Here is an 18,126-nt window from a genome sequence, read left to right as displayed (position 1 = left end):
GGAAGCAAACCCCAGTTCGCAGAGTTAGCTTCCGCTTGATTGCTCCAAGAAACGTTCTTAAATTTTGGGCGTCCGTCCTTCCGCATGCCAGCCCAGTTTTGGTAGTGCTTGTCTGTCGAGCAGTCACGCAGGCCAAAATGCAAGGGCTGGTTTCTGGGCACAAATGAACTTTGGAACTATGCATGAGCTGAGGCTGCCTTGCCCTATCCACAGCGGTTGGTGAACGTGTGTCCCATTAATTTTTTTAAATGAAATATACTTTATTCATAAAATTTGCAGCAATACATACAATACAGTTGTCATATCACATTCCAAACGTACACAATACAGATTATACAATTTGCAGGTTACATCAGTATAGGCAAGGCACAGGAAAGGGTCAATAATGTGGAGGAAGGCAAGTAAAGAAAGGGTATTAATTGTGGTAGGAAGAGGCGGGTTTGAGATTGGGAGGGCTAGGGTGTGACAAAATTGCATTTTTCACGCAGTAAGGATTGATTTCTCGCTGCTTGCTATCACCATCTGCAATAATGGGCAAAAAAAGATAAAACAAGCAGTGCTATGACTCGGATTCGAACCGAGATTGAGGAGATATGCATCAGCTGAGGCTGCCTTGCCCTGTCCACAGCGGTTAGCCCCGCACAGCACTGCTTAGAAACATTATACAAAATTATACATCCATCGCCTCTGGTTTCACTCGAGAAGAATTGAACTGATCAGGTCTCGCAGCAATTGACAGTAGGGAATCCTAAGGTGTAAGACGTAAATGGAAAGGGTTTAATTGATAAATGATGGGCACTTCTGAGAGTTCATCAGAGCAATGACTCAATCACCGAAAGCCATTTGGAAAAGGACGGCGCCATTTAGATGAAAGACTGATTTCAGAGGACAAAAAGTTAAATTGGATATTGGGCTAAGTCAGGAATATAATAATCACATAAATGGACAAGTGTGACCCGTGAACCACACAACAAAAAATCGCTGATCTGAATTTGCTTCAATTATTTTTCCCCCTTTTATTTAAGAATGCTTCAATTTATTTATTTTTTTCATAAGCCACAATTTTTATTGTAAGCGTGGTCAATTTTCTGATCTCAAAAAACAATGTTCCATTTAAGGCTCTCTCTCTATACAGTAACTGCCATCATGGCTGATCCTGCATGTCTGTCTCAATGTTGTGGAAAAAAAAACACATGGTGATCATTAACTCCCATTCTTTTTCATTAGTGGCTTCAATTTATTGTACTCGGAAGAAGTCCTTCGATTCACGAGATCCACGTGAATTAATTGTCACCTAATAGAAATTCTCTCCCCAGGTGCGAGGAACAGCGGGAATAAAGTTTAGCCGAAAGCTGTGTTGTTTTGTGTAAGTTATAAAAAGTAGTGTTTTATATTTCAGCATTTTAAAGTTTGGCTTTTTTTTGAATGTATGGCTATCTCTGGTGTCCTTGGGCTGTATGTTTTCTGCATAGTGTTTGTTATCGCTTTCTAAGTGGTCACTGATTTAACAAATCCCTCTAAAGTGTCGTATCGCAGGTGTTTATCTACAAATTACATATCTTGGCGATTTTTAAGAAAATCACTTTCTACGGTATTGACTGGTTAAGGAACTGACTTTAATTGTGTCTCAACTTTTTAAACCATTCTGTTTCTAAATCCTGGGAAGGTTATGACTGTTGAATAAATTGATTAGTTTCTTTGCCCAGAATCAAGCTAAGAACAGAAGAAGTAAGAGTAGGCTATTCGGCCCCTCGAGCTCCACCATTTAATAAGATCATGGCTGATCTTCAACCTTTAACTCCACTTTCCTGCCTGATCCCCATGTCCCTTGATTTCCCCCTAGAGTCCAAAAATCTATCGATCTCAGTCTTGACTGTACACAATGACTGAGCATCCCTCTGGGGTAGAGAATTCCAAATATTCATGACCCTCTGAAGAAATTCTTTCTTGTCTCAATCTCGAATGGCCAACCCCTTATCCTGAGACTATGCCCCCTAGTTCTAGACTCTGCAGCCAGGGGAAGCAATCTCAACATCTACCCTGTCAAGCCCCCTCAGAATCTTATGTTTTAATGAGATCACCTCAAACTCCAGTGAGTATAGGCTTAATCCTCCCTCATAGGACAATCCTTTAATCGCAGCTTTCACTCCACTGGATAAGCCAAGTTTATTTGCCTGAGTTAAGTCAATAAGTAATTTAAAATTCAACTTTTAAAACTTAATTTCCAAAGAGCTTTTATTTCTAACACTTTCCCCAGTTACGATATATTAATTTGGTTTAAAACCTTGAAATGTATTGATCCCAAATTGCACAACTTTAAGTTTTAATTCCAAAATGATCATTACTGAACTGCTGCTGTGATAAATGTCTTTTGATTATCAGTATATTGTTTCTTTTTTTTTAGCTGAACTGAAATGGCCTCTGCGGCCTACATGCAAACTCCCATATGCTTCATTCAGAACACGTCGGACGGCTCATTGAGGGTAAATCCTGATGCGGTAGACATCCTGGCCAGTAACAACGAGCCCGTGGTGGTTGTGGCCATCGTCGGACTCTACAGAACTGGGAAGTCTTACTTAATGAACCGCTTGGCAGGAAAGACGCACGGTAAGAGGGGTTTGTTGCCTGGGCTTTCGAACGCTTGGGCATCAGCACTGGAATAGTTGCCTGGTGTAAATGTCCACTGGAAATATATATTGTCATTCGTAGAGTCCTCATTTTACAAGGTTTGGGTTTGTCTCGAAATTTAGAAGCTGGTTAGTAATAGTTACGGGTAAGCGGTGTAGCTCGCTAGAACGATCGTTGCCATGTGCAATTGACAAACTGGCTTGTCAAAGCTCTACTATTATAACAGAAGATTAGATAATCAATATCCAGCTGGCAATATCAAAACTTGCACTAAATATTTTGTCTTAACAAAAGATTATCCACTTCTCCCTTTGAATGTTTTGATAGAATTAAGGGATATGGGCTAAAGGCAGGTATATGGAGTTAGATCACAGATCAGCCATGATCTTATCAAACGGCGGAGCGGGCTCAAGGGGCTGAATGGCCTACTCTTGTTCCTAATTCGCCTGTCTCCTTTAGGTCGTTACTGAGATTTCCTTCACTTAATCGTTTGCTGAGTAGCCAGAAAGTAACACAGGACCGGTCACGTGATGTCACCGCACTATTTTTCACTTCAGTCGGACTGGGGTGACCAGTCTCTATCGTATTGCTTCTCAAACTCTCCTGCTTTCTCGTGTATTCTGAATCTTGTACCCAGCGAGGTTTAATTACTGATCCTGCCTGATTGAACCTTGCAAAGTCACCAGTGTTTCCAATTGGTGGTTGTGTGTTTCTCCATGCAGTTTAACCTGACCCTTTTTTTGCCCTTGGTGGTTTTTCCTTATTTATTTTAAGCCCTATCTCCCTTCTCTCCTAAATGAGTTATTTCCTGCTTACCAGTTTACACTACAGTTCTGTTTGGTGTCCGTTTGAAGTGAAACCCATCCACCCGGTTCCAAAACTGTTTCTCGTGTTCCAGAATCTTAAAACTGTCCCTTCACGACTCAACATTATGAGCTGCCTAATCTCCCCTTTTCACATAACATATAGCATGTGTATTGGAGAATTATTGTCTTTCCCCTTTTAGCTCCTCAGCTCAGGATGAACCTTGCGTGAGATATATCTAGTCATAATGATAGTCATTGCTAGGAGGGCCACATCTCTGGTTATTCTCAATCATAAGGAATCTTACAACACCAGGTTATAGTCCAACAGTTTTATTTGAAAATCACAAGCTTTCGGAGGCTTTCTCCTTCGTCAGGTGAGTGTGGGATTCCATGAAGGTTACTGCATATATAGTCAGAGAACAATGCCTGGTGATTACAGATAATCTTTCCAACGGCCTGTTGTCAAGGCAATCAAAGTGTTCAGACAAGTGGGTTCGTGATCTGTCGTCCTTTCGGGATCTTGTCTGCTTTCTTGTCCACCCCAGTCCGTCACCGGCATCTCCACATCATGGCTACTATCGACACCACAAACTGCAGGCTCACAGTGGCAAGGATCTCCAAGAAGATCGCGCATATCGACACAGACATCAAGTTCTTACAGAGCTGCAAGAAATTCTGTATTCTATGCCTCTTGCAGTAAAAACAATCAGACAGATTTGGCGAATTGAGTCTCCACCAAAGGAAAATTAAGTTGCTTTCCTATTGTCTAGGAATCGGTGATTTCTGCAGCAATTCCAGTGTGTAAATTAAGGAAAGGGAATGTTGCAGGAAATTCAGCACTCAATGCCTTCGGTTTGTTCTTTGTCCACCTAGATTAAAAGAATTAACTTCTGAATTACTATAGTGTCTTGGCATTTGGGGAATTCAATACTCCTGGGGATTTGTTCAGCTGCTTTTTGGTGTGTAAAACGTATCTAAAGTCGCCCAGCAAGCTTGCACTTAATATATTTTCACCTTCATGTTTGAACCAGGTTTCTCCCTTGGGTCGACAGTTCAGTCTCACACTAAGGGGATCTGGATGTGGTGTGTGCCTCACCCTCACAGGCTGAACACTTGCTTGGTGCTGCTGGATACAGAAGGTCTGGGGGACGTAGAGAAGGTAATTTTTTTTTTATTCGTTCATGGGATGTGGGTGTCGCTGGCAAGGCCGGCATTTATTGCCCTTGAGAAGGTGGTGGTGAGCCGCCTTCTTGAGTGGCTTGCTAGGCCATTTCGGAGGGCGATTAAGAATCAACCACATTGCTGTGGGTCTGGAGTCACATATAGGCCAGACTGGGTAAGGACGGCAGGTTTCCTTCCCTAAAGGGCATTAGAGAACCAATCCAGTAGTTTCATGGTTACCAATTACTGATAGTTATTTTTTATTCCAGACTTCATTTAATTAATTGAATTTAAATTCCCCAGATGCCGTGGTGGGATTTGAACTGGTCTATAGTTACCTTATTTGTGCGCACTCTTGATCAAGGGTGTAACATTGGCTGCTCAAGGCAAAATTTCATAACCATGCCCAGAACCTTTGCTATCTGATCTGACGTGGGTCCGCCTTGGGTTCTGCCTGGTTTTGCTGAACCAATTCCCCCTCTACAGTTGGTTATATCAAGTGCTTCCACACCCTTGTCGTACGCTTGTGCTGTTTCTCCACAATTCCTTGTTTAAAAACCGATGGCCAATATTTCACATCTCTGCATTGCTTTATCCTCCATATTTGGACTAGTTCCTGCATCACTGGTCCTTGGTTTTTGTTTATTTGAAAAAATAACATTGTTCCCTTTTTGTGGTCCTTTTTTAGTCTAATTCCTTTACCTCCCCACTGCAGTATTGTGATTATCTTGGATGGAGTCCAGGCTAAAATATTACATATCTCCATCGTTTTATTTATCCACAAAACTTTATTTTTGCCTTTTTTTTTATAGGATTATATTTCTCGTCTCATATTTGATCTCCCAATCATCTAGCTAGTCTGCTAACTCTTCTGTCCAGTTAATTTGGGGAATCCCCTTTTATCTCACCGAACTGTCCTTTTCCGGGCTAGCATTTTTATCGTTGACACTTCATTGTATCATTTCTCTTCATTGTATCGTTCACCAGAACTAAGTCGGGCAATGCTATTGGGGACAATCGGGTTATGAGGACAGGTTGCATGGACTGGGCTTCTATTCCCTCGAGTATCGAAGACTAAGGGGTGATCTAACTGAGGTATTTAAGATGATTGAAGGATTTGATAGGGTAGATAGAGAAACTCTTTCTTCTGAGGGAGAGTCCAGAACCTTAAAATTAGAGCCAGGCCGTTCAGGGGTGATGTCAGGAAGCACTTCTTCACACAAAGGGGAGTGGGAATCTGGAACTCAATGAAAAAATGTTGCTGGGGGGCAATTGAAAATGTCACAACGGCAATTGATGGTTTTATTTTGTTAGGTAAGGGATATGGCACCAAATCGGGTAAATGGAGTTAAGATACAGATCAGCCATGATCTAATTGAATGGCGGAACAGGCTCGAGGGGCTGAATGGCCTCCTCCCGTTCTTGTAAAAGAGCGAACTCTCTGAGCCTAATGTAACGGATGATTTTTGTTTTCATCCCTGCAAATCTGAATGAAATTCTTCCATCACATGGGTTAAAATATTCAGCTGAGTCGAGATGCTCTTAGTAATTGAGATACTATAGAACCGAATCATTCCCTTCTTCAGGGCGATCAGAAAAACGACAGCTGGATCTTTGCTCTTGCGGTACTTCTGAGCAGTGCCCTTGTATACAACAGTATGGGGACAATCGATCAATATGCTCTGGAGAAACTACAGTATCCTTTTTGTTTTTGAAGGGATTAAATTCCCCCAAAAAATCATCCAAGGTAACGTCGATAAGAGTCAGTTAATGGCGTTATGGATAAATTTCAACCACAACACGAGAATGAATGGATGAGTTGGGTAGATTAATTTAGTCTGTTTATTATATTTAAGGTTCACGAGTCATGAACCTCTATGGATTATAGACTCAATTTAATGCAAGTCCGTGGGTAACAGGTTGAGCGTTTGGCTTGTCTGAGTCGAGCAGGAGAACACATATAATGTCCAATTCGCCACCAAAAAACTTTACTGTAATTCTAACTTGACTTAACCTTGACCTTGCAGCTGTATGGGTTTGGATGTAAAGTTATCCTCATTAGTTGACAGAGTTCTATAGGAACGGCCTGTCGTGAAACGAGTTGCCTCCAAGGTATGTCCATCAACACCCCCTCAATCTCAATTAAAAGCGCTCAAGTCCCTCCATTGGAAGTACCAGCAACCGCTATTCGGCCATGGGGGGCTTGTGGACACACCCTACCGATGGGAAAAACTCTGCTGCCCTTCAGTCCTTGATGTTGATGCTGGCTGAGATGCTGAATTACAGTCCGTTCCCTTGGCTCAGTTGGTAGCACAGCTCTGGCTTCAAGCTTCGGCTCATAATATAGGCTCAAGTCCAGAGCAGCGCTGCACCGTCTCGGGTGTCTGAGACCCTAAAGCAAGGGAAGCATTCGCTGAACGTTAATGGTCACGATACTAGTCGAAGCCTGGAGTTACCCTGGAGTTAGCCTGGAGTGGCCAAATTCTTCACTGGCCCAACGCTGCCGATTAATCGATCTTTGTGGGATCTTGCTGTACGTAGTGGCTGGCAAGTTTCCCTGCTTAAGTCAAGCATCGACTATATTAAGCGTTTTGATACATTTAAGATACAGTAAGAGGGTAATTATTACAAACTTCTCCAATTACACACAGCAAAATTTGTGTGATTAGTGTCTGTCTGTTTAGTTTTGTGTTTCCTGTGTTAAAACTCGAGTCTTTAACCAGTCCAGTTTTGTTACTGAGCTGACCGAGCTGATCAAAGTTAAAGCGAGTGAAGATTCCCATGAGGACGATGAGATCGAATATTTGAAGTTTTTCCCGACTTTTGTCTGGTCAGTCAGGGATTTCAGTCTCGAATTGAAAATCGAGGGCAAAGTGGTGAATCAGGACGAATATCTGGAACACGCTCTGCTGCTGAAAAAAGGTAAAAAAGGATTTTTTTTCCCCCTCTGAAGGATGAAAGGTCTTGTTTCGGTCAAATGTCCTTTCCTCTTCCCCCTCTCTCTCTCTCAAAAGTAATTGGACAGCCGCGCATACACAACGGTACCTCCCAAGAAGCGGATCGGTCACCTTAATTCCAAAATGACAACTGATACTGGGGGCTCAGTTGTTCTCCTGTACACCTAACGTCCTGGATCCCATTGTAACCCGGACTGGGAGGTCAATCAAATATAACTAGTCCCTCCATCTTAAAATTAGGTGCTTTGGGTCAAACCCACTGTTATTCACAATTGCAGTGGTGGTCCAATGGACAGTGCGGGAGCTACAGCAGAGAAACAGGCCATTCGGCCCAACTGGTCTATGCTGGTGGTTATGCTCCATGAGCCTCTTCCCACCCTACCTCATCTACCAACATATCCTTCTATTCCTTTCTCCCTCATGTTATCTAGATTTCCCATTTAGATGCATCGATGCTATTCGTCTCAACTCCTCCTTGTGGCAAGTTCCATATTCTAACCACCCTGGGTAAAGAAGCTTCTCCTGAATTCCTGATCGCATATAATTGCGACTACCTTTTTATTTATGGGCCCCTAGTTTTGGTGTTTCCCACAAGTGGAAGTGTCTTTATCTATCCTGTCAAATCCTTTCATAATCTTTAACACCTCAGGTCAGTCCTGGGCCTTTTTTTCTAGAGAACAGAGCCTCAGCCTGGTCAATATGTCCTGATGGGCATGACCTCTCAGTTCTGATATCCTTGTAAATCTTTTTTTTGCACCTCTATCCTTTAGATCAGATTCTTGCCAAACACCCATCTTTCTTGATCACTTCAACTGTATGTGTTTTGTGGAGCACTGCGATCTGTATCACTGCAGGAGATCTACCCCGAGTGAGGAACCCAATCATAAATTCTATCTTCAATCTTTTTTTAAAAAAAAAGTAGTAATTAAGAACATTTATCCCAGTGGCTGTTTTCTGTTGACTGTCCAATGGACGTTATTTGTTTGGCCAGCTTTAATGGCGTCCCACCTATGATTATTAAATTCCATTTAAAATGCTCCCTCATTAGGAACAGGAGTAGGCCATTCAGCCCCTCGTGCCTGCTCTGCCGTTTGATTAAAATCATGGCTGATCTGTGATCTAACTCCATATACCTGCCTTTGGCCCATATCCCTTAATACCTTTGGTTGCCAAAAAGCTATCTATCTCACATTTAAATTTAGCAATTGAGCTAGTATCAATTGCCGTTTGCGGAAGAGAGTTCCAAACTTCTACCACCCTTTGTGTAGAAATGTTTTCTAATCTCACTCCTGAAAGGTCTGGCTCTAATTTTTAGACTGTGCCCCCTACTCCTAGAATCCCCAACCAGTGGAAATAGTTTCTCTCTCTCCACTCTATCCGTTCCCCTTAATATCTTATAAACTTCGATCAGATCATCCCTTAACCTTCGAAACTCCAGAGAATACAACCCCAATTTGTGTAATCTCTCCTTGTAACTTAACCCTTGAAGTCCAGGTATCATTCTAGTAAACCTACGCTGCACTCCCTCCAAGGCCAATATGTCCTTCCGAAGGTGCGGTGCCCAGAACTGCTCACAGTACTCCAGGTGTGGTCTAACCAGGGTTTTGTATAGCTGCAGCATAACTTCTGCCCCCTTGTACTCTCTTCCTCTAGATATAAAGGCCAGCACTCCATTAGCCTTATTGATTATTTTCTGCACCTGTTCATGACACTTCAATGATCTATGTACCTGAACCCCTAAGTCCCTTTGGGGCTCCCACCTTCAGTGGCCTCTGATTTGCTGTCCAGCTATATCCATTCAGAGGTTGCACAGTATTACAATTCACAGTTCTGTCACTCAAATTTGCATTGTTACAATTTTTTTTTTAAATGCAGGTACTTCAAAGAAGGTGATGGAATATAACTTGCCCCGGCAATGCATCCGGAATTTTTTCCCCAAACGGAAATGTTTTGTTTTTTCCCGTCCCGTTGTTGGCTGCAATCTGCATGTGATGGAACATATTCCGGAACATCAGATAGACGTGAGCTTCGTCCACGAGTGCCAGCGGTTCTGCACTTACATCTACGAAACATCGCAACCCAAATCCCTCAAAGGAGGCCACCTCATTAACGGGAGGAGTAAGTATGAGCCCTGAAACCTATGGGAACACCATGTGCTCGACAACCATCGAAAGAACTCTCATGGCTATGTACATAAATTTCAACTGGCGATTCTCACTTTCAAGTAACGTCGAATCATTCGGCACAGAATGTGGCCATTCGGCCCATCGTGCCTGTGCCGGCTCTTTGAAAGACCTATCCATTCAGTTCCAACCACCCCCTGCTCTTTTCCCACAGCCCTGCACATTTTTGAAGTACATATCCAATCGAAAGTTACTACATGGAATTTACAGTGCAGAAACAGGCCATTCGGCCCAACACGTCCATGCTGGTGCTCATGCCCCCGCACCAGCTGCTTCTCATTTCATCTAACCATATCAACCAAACTTAAGTTCTCCCTCATGTACCTAACTAGCTTCCCCTTAAATGCATGTATGCTATTCGCCTCAGCTACCCCACGTGGTAGCATGTCCAATCCGCTCTGGGGGAAAATGTTCATGAATTTGAGGATTTTTTTTTTAGTGACTATTTATGGCCCTTTGCTTTGGGTTCACCCACAAGTGGGCACTTCATCTGTGCGTCTACTGAATCTGCTTCCACCATCCCCTCAGGCAGTGCATGCCAAATCATAACACATGTCTCCTCCTGGTTCTCTTGCCAATTATCTTAAATCTGTTCGGTCTGGTTACCGAACCCCTGTCAATGGAAACAATTTCTCTTTATTTACACTATCAAAGATGTTGAACATCTATTAAAATCTCCTTTACATTCTGTATGGAGCACAATTCCAAATTCTCTCGTCTCTAAATTTTGGTCCAGTTATAGGTCTATTGAAAAGCTATGGGCATAGAATTTTTAGTAGCTGTTTCTGAAGTACAATAAATTATGAAAACATGACCCCAATTGACTCCTTTCATAGCTCAAGTTGCATAAAGCTTTCAGTAAAATGCCTTTTTAAAAAATCTTTGCTTTAAGTGTTGGGCACGTTAGCGACCAACTATGTCTCCGCTATTGCCAGCGGGGCCGTCCCTTGCATGGACGATGCCGTTGCCTCCTTGGCCAAGATAGAAAATGCGGCCGCCGTTCTACAGGCCTCTGCTTACTACAGGCAGCAGATGGAACAACTGGTGGAAACACCAATGGAAACCAAGGAGCTTTCGGACATACACGGGAAGTGCGAAAAAGGTGCCCTTGAGATCTTCATGCAGCGTTCCTTCAAAGACCAGAATCAAGAGTGCCAAAAACAAGTGGTGGTAAGGGCATTACTCTCATTTTCACAGCTGTTGGTTTGACTCATTTGGGAACTTTTCTCAAAGGAGACCAGTGCCATTTTTACCCCTGCGCTGGAAATTTCCGCAAAGTAGGATTGTAGTTAAGGTAACTGTATTCCCAGTTTTTGTAGAATCGCATTCCATTCTTTATCACGATCCTATTTGGTGAAATTGAAGTGCAAAATTCAGTGTAAACTACCCCGTATTTGCGTCCGGTCCTACTTATAAAGCAAATCTCATATATTTTGTCCCAGTGTGACCTCGCACATCAATATCTAGATATCTGCGGGAAAAACGAGCGTGCGTCGATGGAAAAATGCAACAATCTCCTTCAGAGCCTCTCCATAGAAATGGACCAAAAACTCCAGGAGGGGATTTACACCCAACCCAGTGGGTATCGGCTGTACGCCGAGGACAGGAACGCGATGGTGTCTAAATACCACTCCGCCCCTGGGAAGGGAATCAAGGTGAGAATTATCGTTACGACTTTTGTAAAATATAAGCCGCAGGGGGGAAAAAAAATCAGCTTAACATTGCTTCTGTTAAGTGACATTTTGTTCAAGTTGTTAATTTCTGGGGTGAACATGCATGTTATCTTGTCAAAAGAAGTTACCACTTAGAGCTTAATTCTAGTTATCTTTTAGTACAAATGATTAGTTCAACAGTTTGAATGGCCATCTCTCCTGGAGTCCGTGTCAGATGAAGCATTTAAGGTTCCCAAGCCTTCCAAGAGGCCAGTGGGAAAGCGAATAAGGTCTCGGGGTATTGGTAGGTCAGTGGGTTGACTCGGCCTGTATTCACTCGAGTTTAGAAGAATGAGAGGGGATCTCATTGAAACGTATAAAATTCTGACCGGGCTGGACAGACTGGATGCAGGGAGGATGTTTCCCCTGGATGGGGGGTCCAGAACGAGGGGTCACAGTCTCAGGATATGCGGTAGGACTGAGATGAGGAGAAATTTCTTCAGAGGGTGGTGAACCTGTGGAATTCTCTACCACAGAAGGCAGTGGAGGCCAAGTCACTGAATATATTTAAGAATGAGCTAGATAGATTTCTAGAAACAAGGCATCAAGGGGTATGGGGAAAGAGTGGGAATATGGTATTGATAGATGATCAGCCATGATCATATTGAATGGCGGAGCAGGCTCAAATGGCCTACTCCTGCTCTTATTTTCCATGTTTCTAGTGCGAAATAAAAATAGGAATACTGTCATTTATACAGTAGTATGATGCGATTTAAGGCACCACACTACTTTTGGTTCCCTAACATGGTAGGTGTTAAGACTTGGAGTCAGGTTTCTCCATAAGCGATCTGAGCACTTTGGTCATGGGAACTGACTCGCATTGCCCGATATCTATTTGAGATATTGCGACCCACAAGTGTAACAAATGTGCCTCCTTTGTGGCCTAAATTGAATATCCGTGTGCTTTACACGGGCATGTTTTTAATCCATGGCAAGCAGGTTGTCAAATGATCCTGAACCATGAAGGTGGGGGAATATTGAACACTGCAGTGGCTCCAGAAGAAAGCGATACAAATTGTTCTCCCAGTCCTGGAGCTATTAACGTTAGAGGTTCTGGGAATTGGGGAGATCTTTCATTCGAGAAACATAGACTTCGATGAGGTGTGATTTGAGTTTTCTAGAGATTGGCTGACTTTGAGATGGAAGGCCTAGAAGGCCAACTTTAAAGTACAAAAGTAGAGCTGGGTTAAATTTAGTTTTGAAAATAGTATGCCTTTTGGAACAGATCGCAATACATTTTGGGTGACCTGCAGCCCTTCGAAAAGGTGAGCAAGTCCCTGGAGTGGGTTATAGAAGGAAGATGAGATGGGTGGGATTTCCCCCTTGAAGCCTCCTGATCTTTTGCCTCTTCCAGGTGACTCAGGGAGGGGGTGGGTTGTGCCATCCCTTGTAGGGACGGGCTGGATAAACAGATGGTCTTTTCCTGACCTTCCATTCCTACATTAATGATTTATGCACTTTAGTTGTCTCTAAGGTTTAACTGACCAGGGGAAATCGTTTCTCCCACTTAACCCTCTCTCCCCTCAAGTTTGAACAAACCCCCTCTTGACCTCTTCTAGTGAACAGAGCCTTAATTCTCCAGTCTTTCCACAAGTTAAATGCTCTCATCTGGTATCTTCTTTCAACCATCTCTGCCGTTGAGCTCCAGCCTATAACGAGGGCTGCAAGACTGCCAACCATTCTAAGTGTGTCATGCCTAAATTTAACTAAGCTTTATCCCTTCCCTTTTGTACTTTGGACCTCATTTCTAAAACCCAGAATCTTGAATGTTTTAGTTTGTCACCTTACACCGTAGGCTTTGTGAATCTGTACGAATTGATCCCTCTTTTTAATGTAGTGTGCATTTCCTCGCAAAAATGTATTGTAACCAATCTGAGTTCCAACCCCAGCAGCCTTCCTTTCTTTGTGGCTCTGGTCACTGTAGCGAGACTTCCATTTTAGTGGATACAGTTCTTTCTAATCAGTCGGAGCAGCTGAATTGCCTGAATCTAAAAAGACTACACCAACATGTCCTTCCGACTCTTGGAGATCAGCAAGTGAACTGCTTCATCTTGTGTGAAACACTGGGGGATAGTTTATGGTGAAACCGCAGTGGGACCTTTTCCCTGCAGTCTTCAGGTAGAAGAGGGTGCCCCGCATTTTACGTTAAATGTCAACTCTCAATATTGGGGTTGCATCTGAGGGCAGTCGTTCTGATTAACGTGGTGTTTCAGTATCTCGGACAGATGGCTGAACAGCGTGGGGAGGCCTGGTAGAACCATTTTCCCCTTATCCCCTGCTTAGCAACCGGCACATTAGTACTATTCGTATGTAAACATTAACTTTTCTGATGCCTTTTTGAATAATGGATGCCTGTTGTCGTTGAAGTAATAAACCAGTGAGTTTACAGGATACGGTGATGCAGCTACACAGTCTTGGAGATAACCTGGCCCTTTGAGGTAAATGTATTAGGCCTAATTTTTAATACCAGCGTTTTCATACAATCAGTGTTGCAGAACAGATGGCCCACCGTGCTTATGTTTGAAAGAGTGATCCAGTTAGCCCCAGTTTTCACCATAGCCCTGCAATGTTTTTCCTTTTACAAATCTATCCAATTCCCCTTTTTGAAAGTAGCTTGAATCTACCGCCCTCAGCCCTTCCAGGCAGCACATTCTAGATCATAACTTGCGTTTTCTTAAATTCTTATCTCTCCTGGTTCTTTTGCCAATTGTTTTCATAGAAGTTTACAACATGGAAACAGGCCCTTCGGCCAAACATGTCCATGTTGCCCAGTTTATACCACTAAGCTAGTCCCAATTGCCTGCACTTGGCCCATATCCCTCTATACCCATCTTACCCATGTAACTGTCCAAATGCTTTTTAAAAGACAAAATTGTACCCGCCTCTACTACTGCCTTTGGCAGCTCGTTCCAGACACTCACCAACCTTTGAGTGAAAAAATTGCCCTTCTGGACCCTTTTGTATCTCTCCCCTCACCTTAAATCTATGCCCCCTCGTTATAGACTCCCCTACCTTTGAGAAGATTTTGACTATCTACCTTATCTATGCCCCTCATTATTTTATAGATTTCTATAAGATCACCCCTTAACCTCCTACACTCCAGGGAGAAAAGTCCCAGTCTATCCAACCTCTCCCTATAAGTCAAACCACCAAATCCCAGTAGCATCCTAGCAAATCTTTTCTGCACTTTCTAGTTTAATAATATCCTTTCTATAATAGGGTGACCAGAACTGTACACAGTATTCCAAGTGTGGCCTTACTAATGTCTTGTACAACTTCAACAAGACATCCCAACTCCTGTATTCAATGTTCTGACCAATGAAACCAAGCATGCTGAATGCCTTCTTCACCACCCTATCCACCTGTGACTCCACTTTCAAGGAGCTATGAACCTGTACTTCTAGATCTTTGTTCTATAACTCTCCCCAACACCCTACCATTAACGGAGTAGGTCCTGGCCCGATTCGATCTACCAAAATGCATCACCTCACATTTATCTAAATTAAACTCCATCTGCCATTCGTCGGCCCACTGGCCCAATTTATCAAGATCCCGTTGCAATCCTAGATAACCTTCTTCACTGTCCACAATGCCACCAATCTTGGTGTCATCTGCAAACTTACTAACCATGCCTCCTAAATTCTCATCCAAATCATTAATATAAATAACAAATAACAGCAGACCCAGCACCGATCCCTGAGGCACACCGCTGGTCACAGGCCTCCAGTTTGAAAAACCACCCTCTGTCTTCTGTCGTCAATCCAATTTTGTATCCAATTGGCTACCTCACCTTGGATCCTGTGAGATCTAACCTTATGTAACAACCTACCATGTGTTACCTTGTCAAAGGCTTTGCTAAAGTCCATGTAGACCACATCTACTGCACAGCCCTCATCTATCTTCTTGGTTACCCCTTCAAAAAACTCAATCAAATTCGTGAGACATGATTTTCCTCTCTCAAAACCATGCTGACTGTTCCTAATTAGTCCCTGCCTCTCCAAATGCCTGTAGATCCTGTCCCTCAGAATACCCTCTAACAACTTACCCACTACAGATGTCAGGCTCACCGGTCTGTAGTTCCCAGGCTTTTCCCTGCCGCCCTTCTTAAACAAAGGCACAACATTTGCTACCCTCCAATCTTCAGGCACCTCACCTGTAGCTGTCGATGATTCAAATATCTCTGCTAGGGGACCCGCAATTTCCTCCCTGACCTCCCATAACATCCTGGGATACATTTAATCAGGTCCCGGAGATTTATCTACCAGTAGAAACAGTTTTGCCCTATCCACTGTTTTAAACGCCTCATAATTTGGAACTCTCCTAAACTTATCTGCCCTAAAGGGGAACAATCCCAACTTATCTCTCGTCTCTGCATAACTGAGGTCCCTTATGTTTCGTTAACAGGCTGAAGTGGTCCTTGCAGATTTCCTTAAGAGGAAGCAGGTGGAGGCGGACACCATACTGCAGGCGGAGAAGCAGCTGTCGGAATCTGAGAAGAAATTGGCTAGTAGGGACATTACACACCTTTTTCTGCTTTGGTCTAACTCTCTTGGCAAGTGAAGATTGGCCCGCAGAATTCCTCAGTGCGGCGATCAGATTAACACAACTGTTTTCGTAGCCTTCAGTCAACCTCATTCAATCTTTACACCGCTGTTAGAATTGCCATAGCACAGAAGGAGGCCATTCGGCCCATCAAGCCCCTGCCGGCTCTTTGTAAGAGCAGTCCAGTTAGTCCCATTTTCCCCGTAGCCCTACACTTTTTTTTCCTTTCAAGTATTTATCCAATTCCCTTTTGAAAGTTATTGAATCTGCTTCCACCGCCCTTTCAGGCAGCGAATTCCAGATCACAACCATTTGTTGCATTTTCCTCATGTCGCCTTTGGTTCTTTTGCCAATCACCTTAAATCTGTGTCCTGATCCTCAACCCTTCTGCCAAGGGAACAGTTTCTCTTTTATCTAACCCAGCCATGATTTTAAAGTAAATACTTCCCTGCTTGAAGGAGAACAATCTCCACCTGTTATTTTGTGACATTTGTCGAGGATTTTTATCCCCCCTTAAGAACACCATATATAAAGTTCTGGAAGTAAGCTGATCCTGGGAATCGAACCCTTAACCAGGGTAACAAAGGATCAAATGGTTAGTCACCATCATGGTCCAAAATCTGGCTGTGCACAAAACGACTGCACTCCAAATCAGTGTCTTGTACAAAAGTCTTAAATCCATTTTGAGATGGTGGCTAAATCTCAATTTAGCTTGAGTAGACATTGGAATTCCACTGAGATTTTGGGAGCCCAGTGAACTGCCCATCGCACCTTCGAGAAGCAGTCACCAACTAATCGCATCTTTGTGAGTGGAAGGATAGAAACGCCAAGAAATCTGTTCCAAACAGGTCAGTTGACCAATTAATCGGCTGTGCAGTGGAGAACCTTCACATGGACTGCAGCGGTTCAAGAAGGCGGCTCACCACCACCTTCTCGAGGGCAATTAGGGATGGGCAATAAATGCCGGCCTCGCCAGCGACGCCCACATCCCATGAATGAATAATAATTTAAAAAAAAAACATCACTAAGACTAACAAAACTTTCTTCTTCCCCCATCAAAGGTGAAAAGGAGAAGGCAGCCCTGATGGAACAGCTGAACAAGGCTGGGGAAGAGGAACTCTTGCGACTGAAACAGCTGAGGCAGGACGAGAAAAGAAGCAACGAGGAGAATCTTTGGCAAATGAAGCTGAAAATGGAGCAGGAGAGGGAGGAAATAATAAAGGAACAGCAGATGGCCCTGGAAAGCATGATGACCGAGCAGAAGGCTGTGTTGGAAAAAGGTTTCCAGGAAAAAGCTGAACTCATGGAAGAGCAAATTCAACAACTGAAGGACCAGGAGCAACAAACACGAGCTGGAGGCCTTGTGAACGTCATAGATTTCATGGGGATCTTGCGTTCTATATTCAGTGCGGCCAGGGCGTTTGCCACTGCCTTTATAGGCGAGGATGGCGAATAGTCAATTGATCATTAAAATAGTTGGGCACTTGCTCAATCTGATGAGACAAAGCTGAAACGTTATTTGTTCTGTTAGCAAATCACTCGTGGTTATAATTACTGGCAACGCCACTTGTGTAAAGCAGAAATGTCTTTAATGCACAGTTTGTAGAAAATAAAGTTTATTCTTGAGTAAGGTGTCGTCACTCAATCTACCAAAGATGAGCACAGCTGTTAATGTTCAAGGTTGGCATTACCGGGCTGCGGCCGTGTGTTTAATGGATGGAAAAAGTTGGTGTCAATAAAGACAGAACACTATCTAGAAATGTACCTTGCTTTACAAGGCAAAGACACTTAATTAAAATGGATAATGGTCATTCCCAATCTTCAAATGAACTACAACTGTACTTTAGGCACCTTCGGAAGGACATATTGGCCTTGGAGGGAGTGCAGCGTAGGTTTACTAGAATGATACCCAGACTTCAAGGGTTAAGTTACGAGGCGAGATTACACAAATTGGGGTTGTATTCTCTAGAGTTTAGAAGGTTAAGGGGTGATCTGATCGAAGTTTATAAGATATTAAGGGGAACAGATAGGGTGGATAGAGAGAAACTATTTCCGCTGGTTGGGGATTCTAGGAGTAGGGGACACTGTCTTAAAAATTAGAGCCAGACCTTTCAGGAGCGAGATTAGAAAACATTTC

The 18,126-nt window shown here is 43.2% G+C and overlaps 1 protein-coding gene across 1 annotated transcript; it reads left to right on the top strand.

Moving 5' to 3' along the window:
* The first annotated feature begins 1,436 nt into the window (after positions 1–1,436).
* LOC137306293 (guanylate-binding protein 1-like) lies at positions 1,437–17,768 on the top strand. Its single transcript, XM_067975459.1, has 10 exons — positions 1,437–1,536; positions 2,405–2,607; positions 4,466–4,593; positions 6,182–6,291; positions 7,324–7,517; positions 9,428–9,670; positions 10,628–10,905; positions 11,178–11,390; positions 15,852–15,954; positions 17,051–17,768. The coding sequence occupies exons 2-10, from the start codon at positions 2,415–2,417 to the stop codon at positions 17,443–17,445; spliced, it is 1,857 nt and encodes a 618-aa protein (XP_067831560.1). The 5' UTR covers positions 1,437–1,536; positions 2,405–2,414; the 3' UTR covers positions 17,446–17,768.
* Positions 17,769–18,126: the final 358 nt, after the last annotated feature.

This window comes from Heptranchias perlo, chromosome 42, assembly GCF_035084215.1.
Source record: "Heptranchias perlo isolate sHepPer1 chromosome 42, sHepPer1.hap1, whole genome shotgun sequence".
NCBI lineage: Eukaryota > Metazoa > Chordata > Chondrichthyes > Hexanchiformes > Hexanchidae > Heptranchias > Heptranchias perlo.
Note: the sequence above shows the minus strand (reverse complement) of the source record. Positions and strands in the feature narration are given on the sequence as shown.

Coding starts and splice junctions, on each gene's coding strand:
- LOC137306293 (XM_067975459.1), top strand. CDS start 2,415: ATGGCCTCTGCGGCCTACATGCAAACTCCCATATGCTTCATTCAGAAC. Junction 2,608..4,465: donor CTTGGCAGGAAAGACGCACG/GTAAGAGGGGTT, acceptor TGTTTGAACCAG/GTTTCTCCCTTGGGTCGACA. Junction 6,292..7,323: donor TATGCTCTGGAGAAACTACA/GTATCCTTTTTG, acceptor TAACCAGTCCAG/TTTTGTTACTGAGCTGACCG.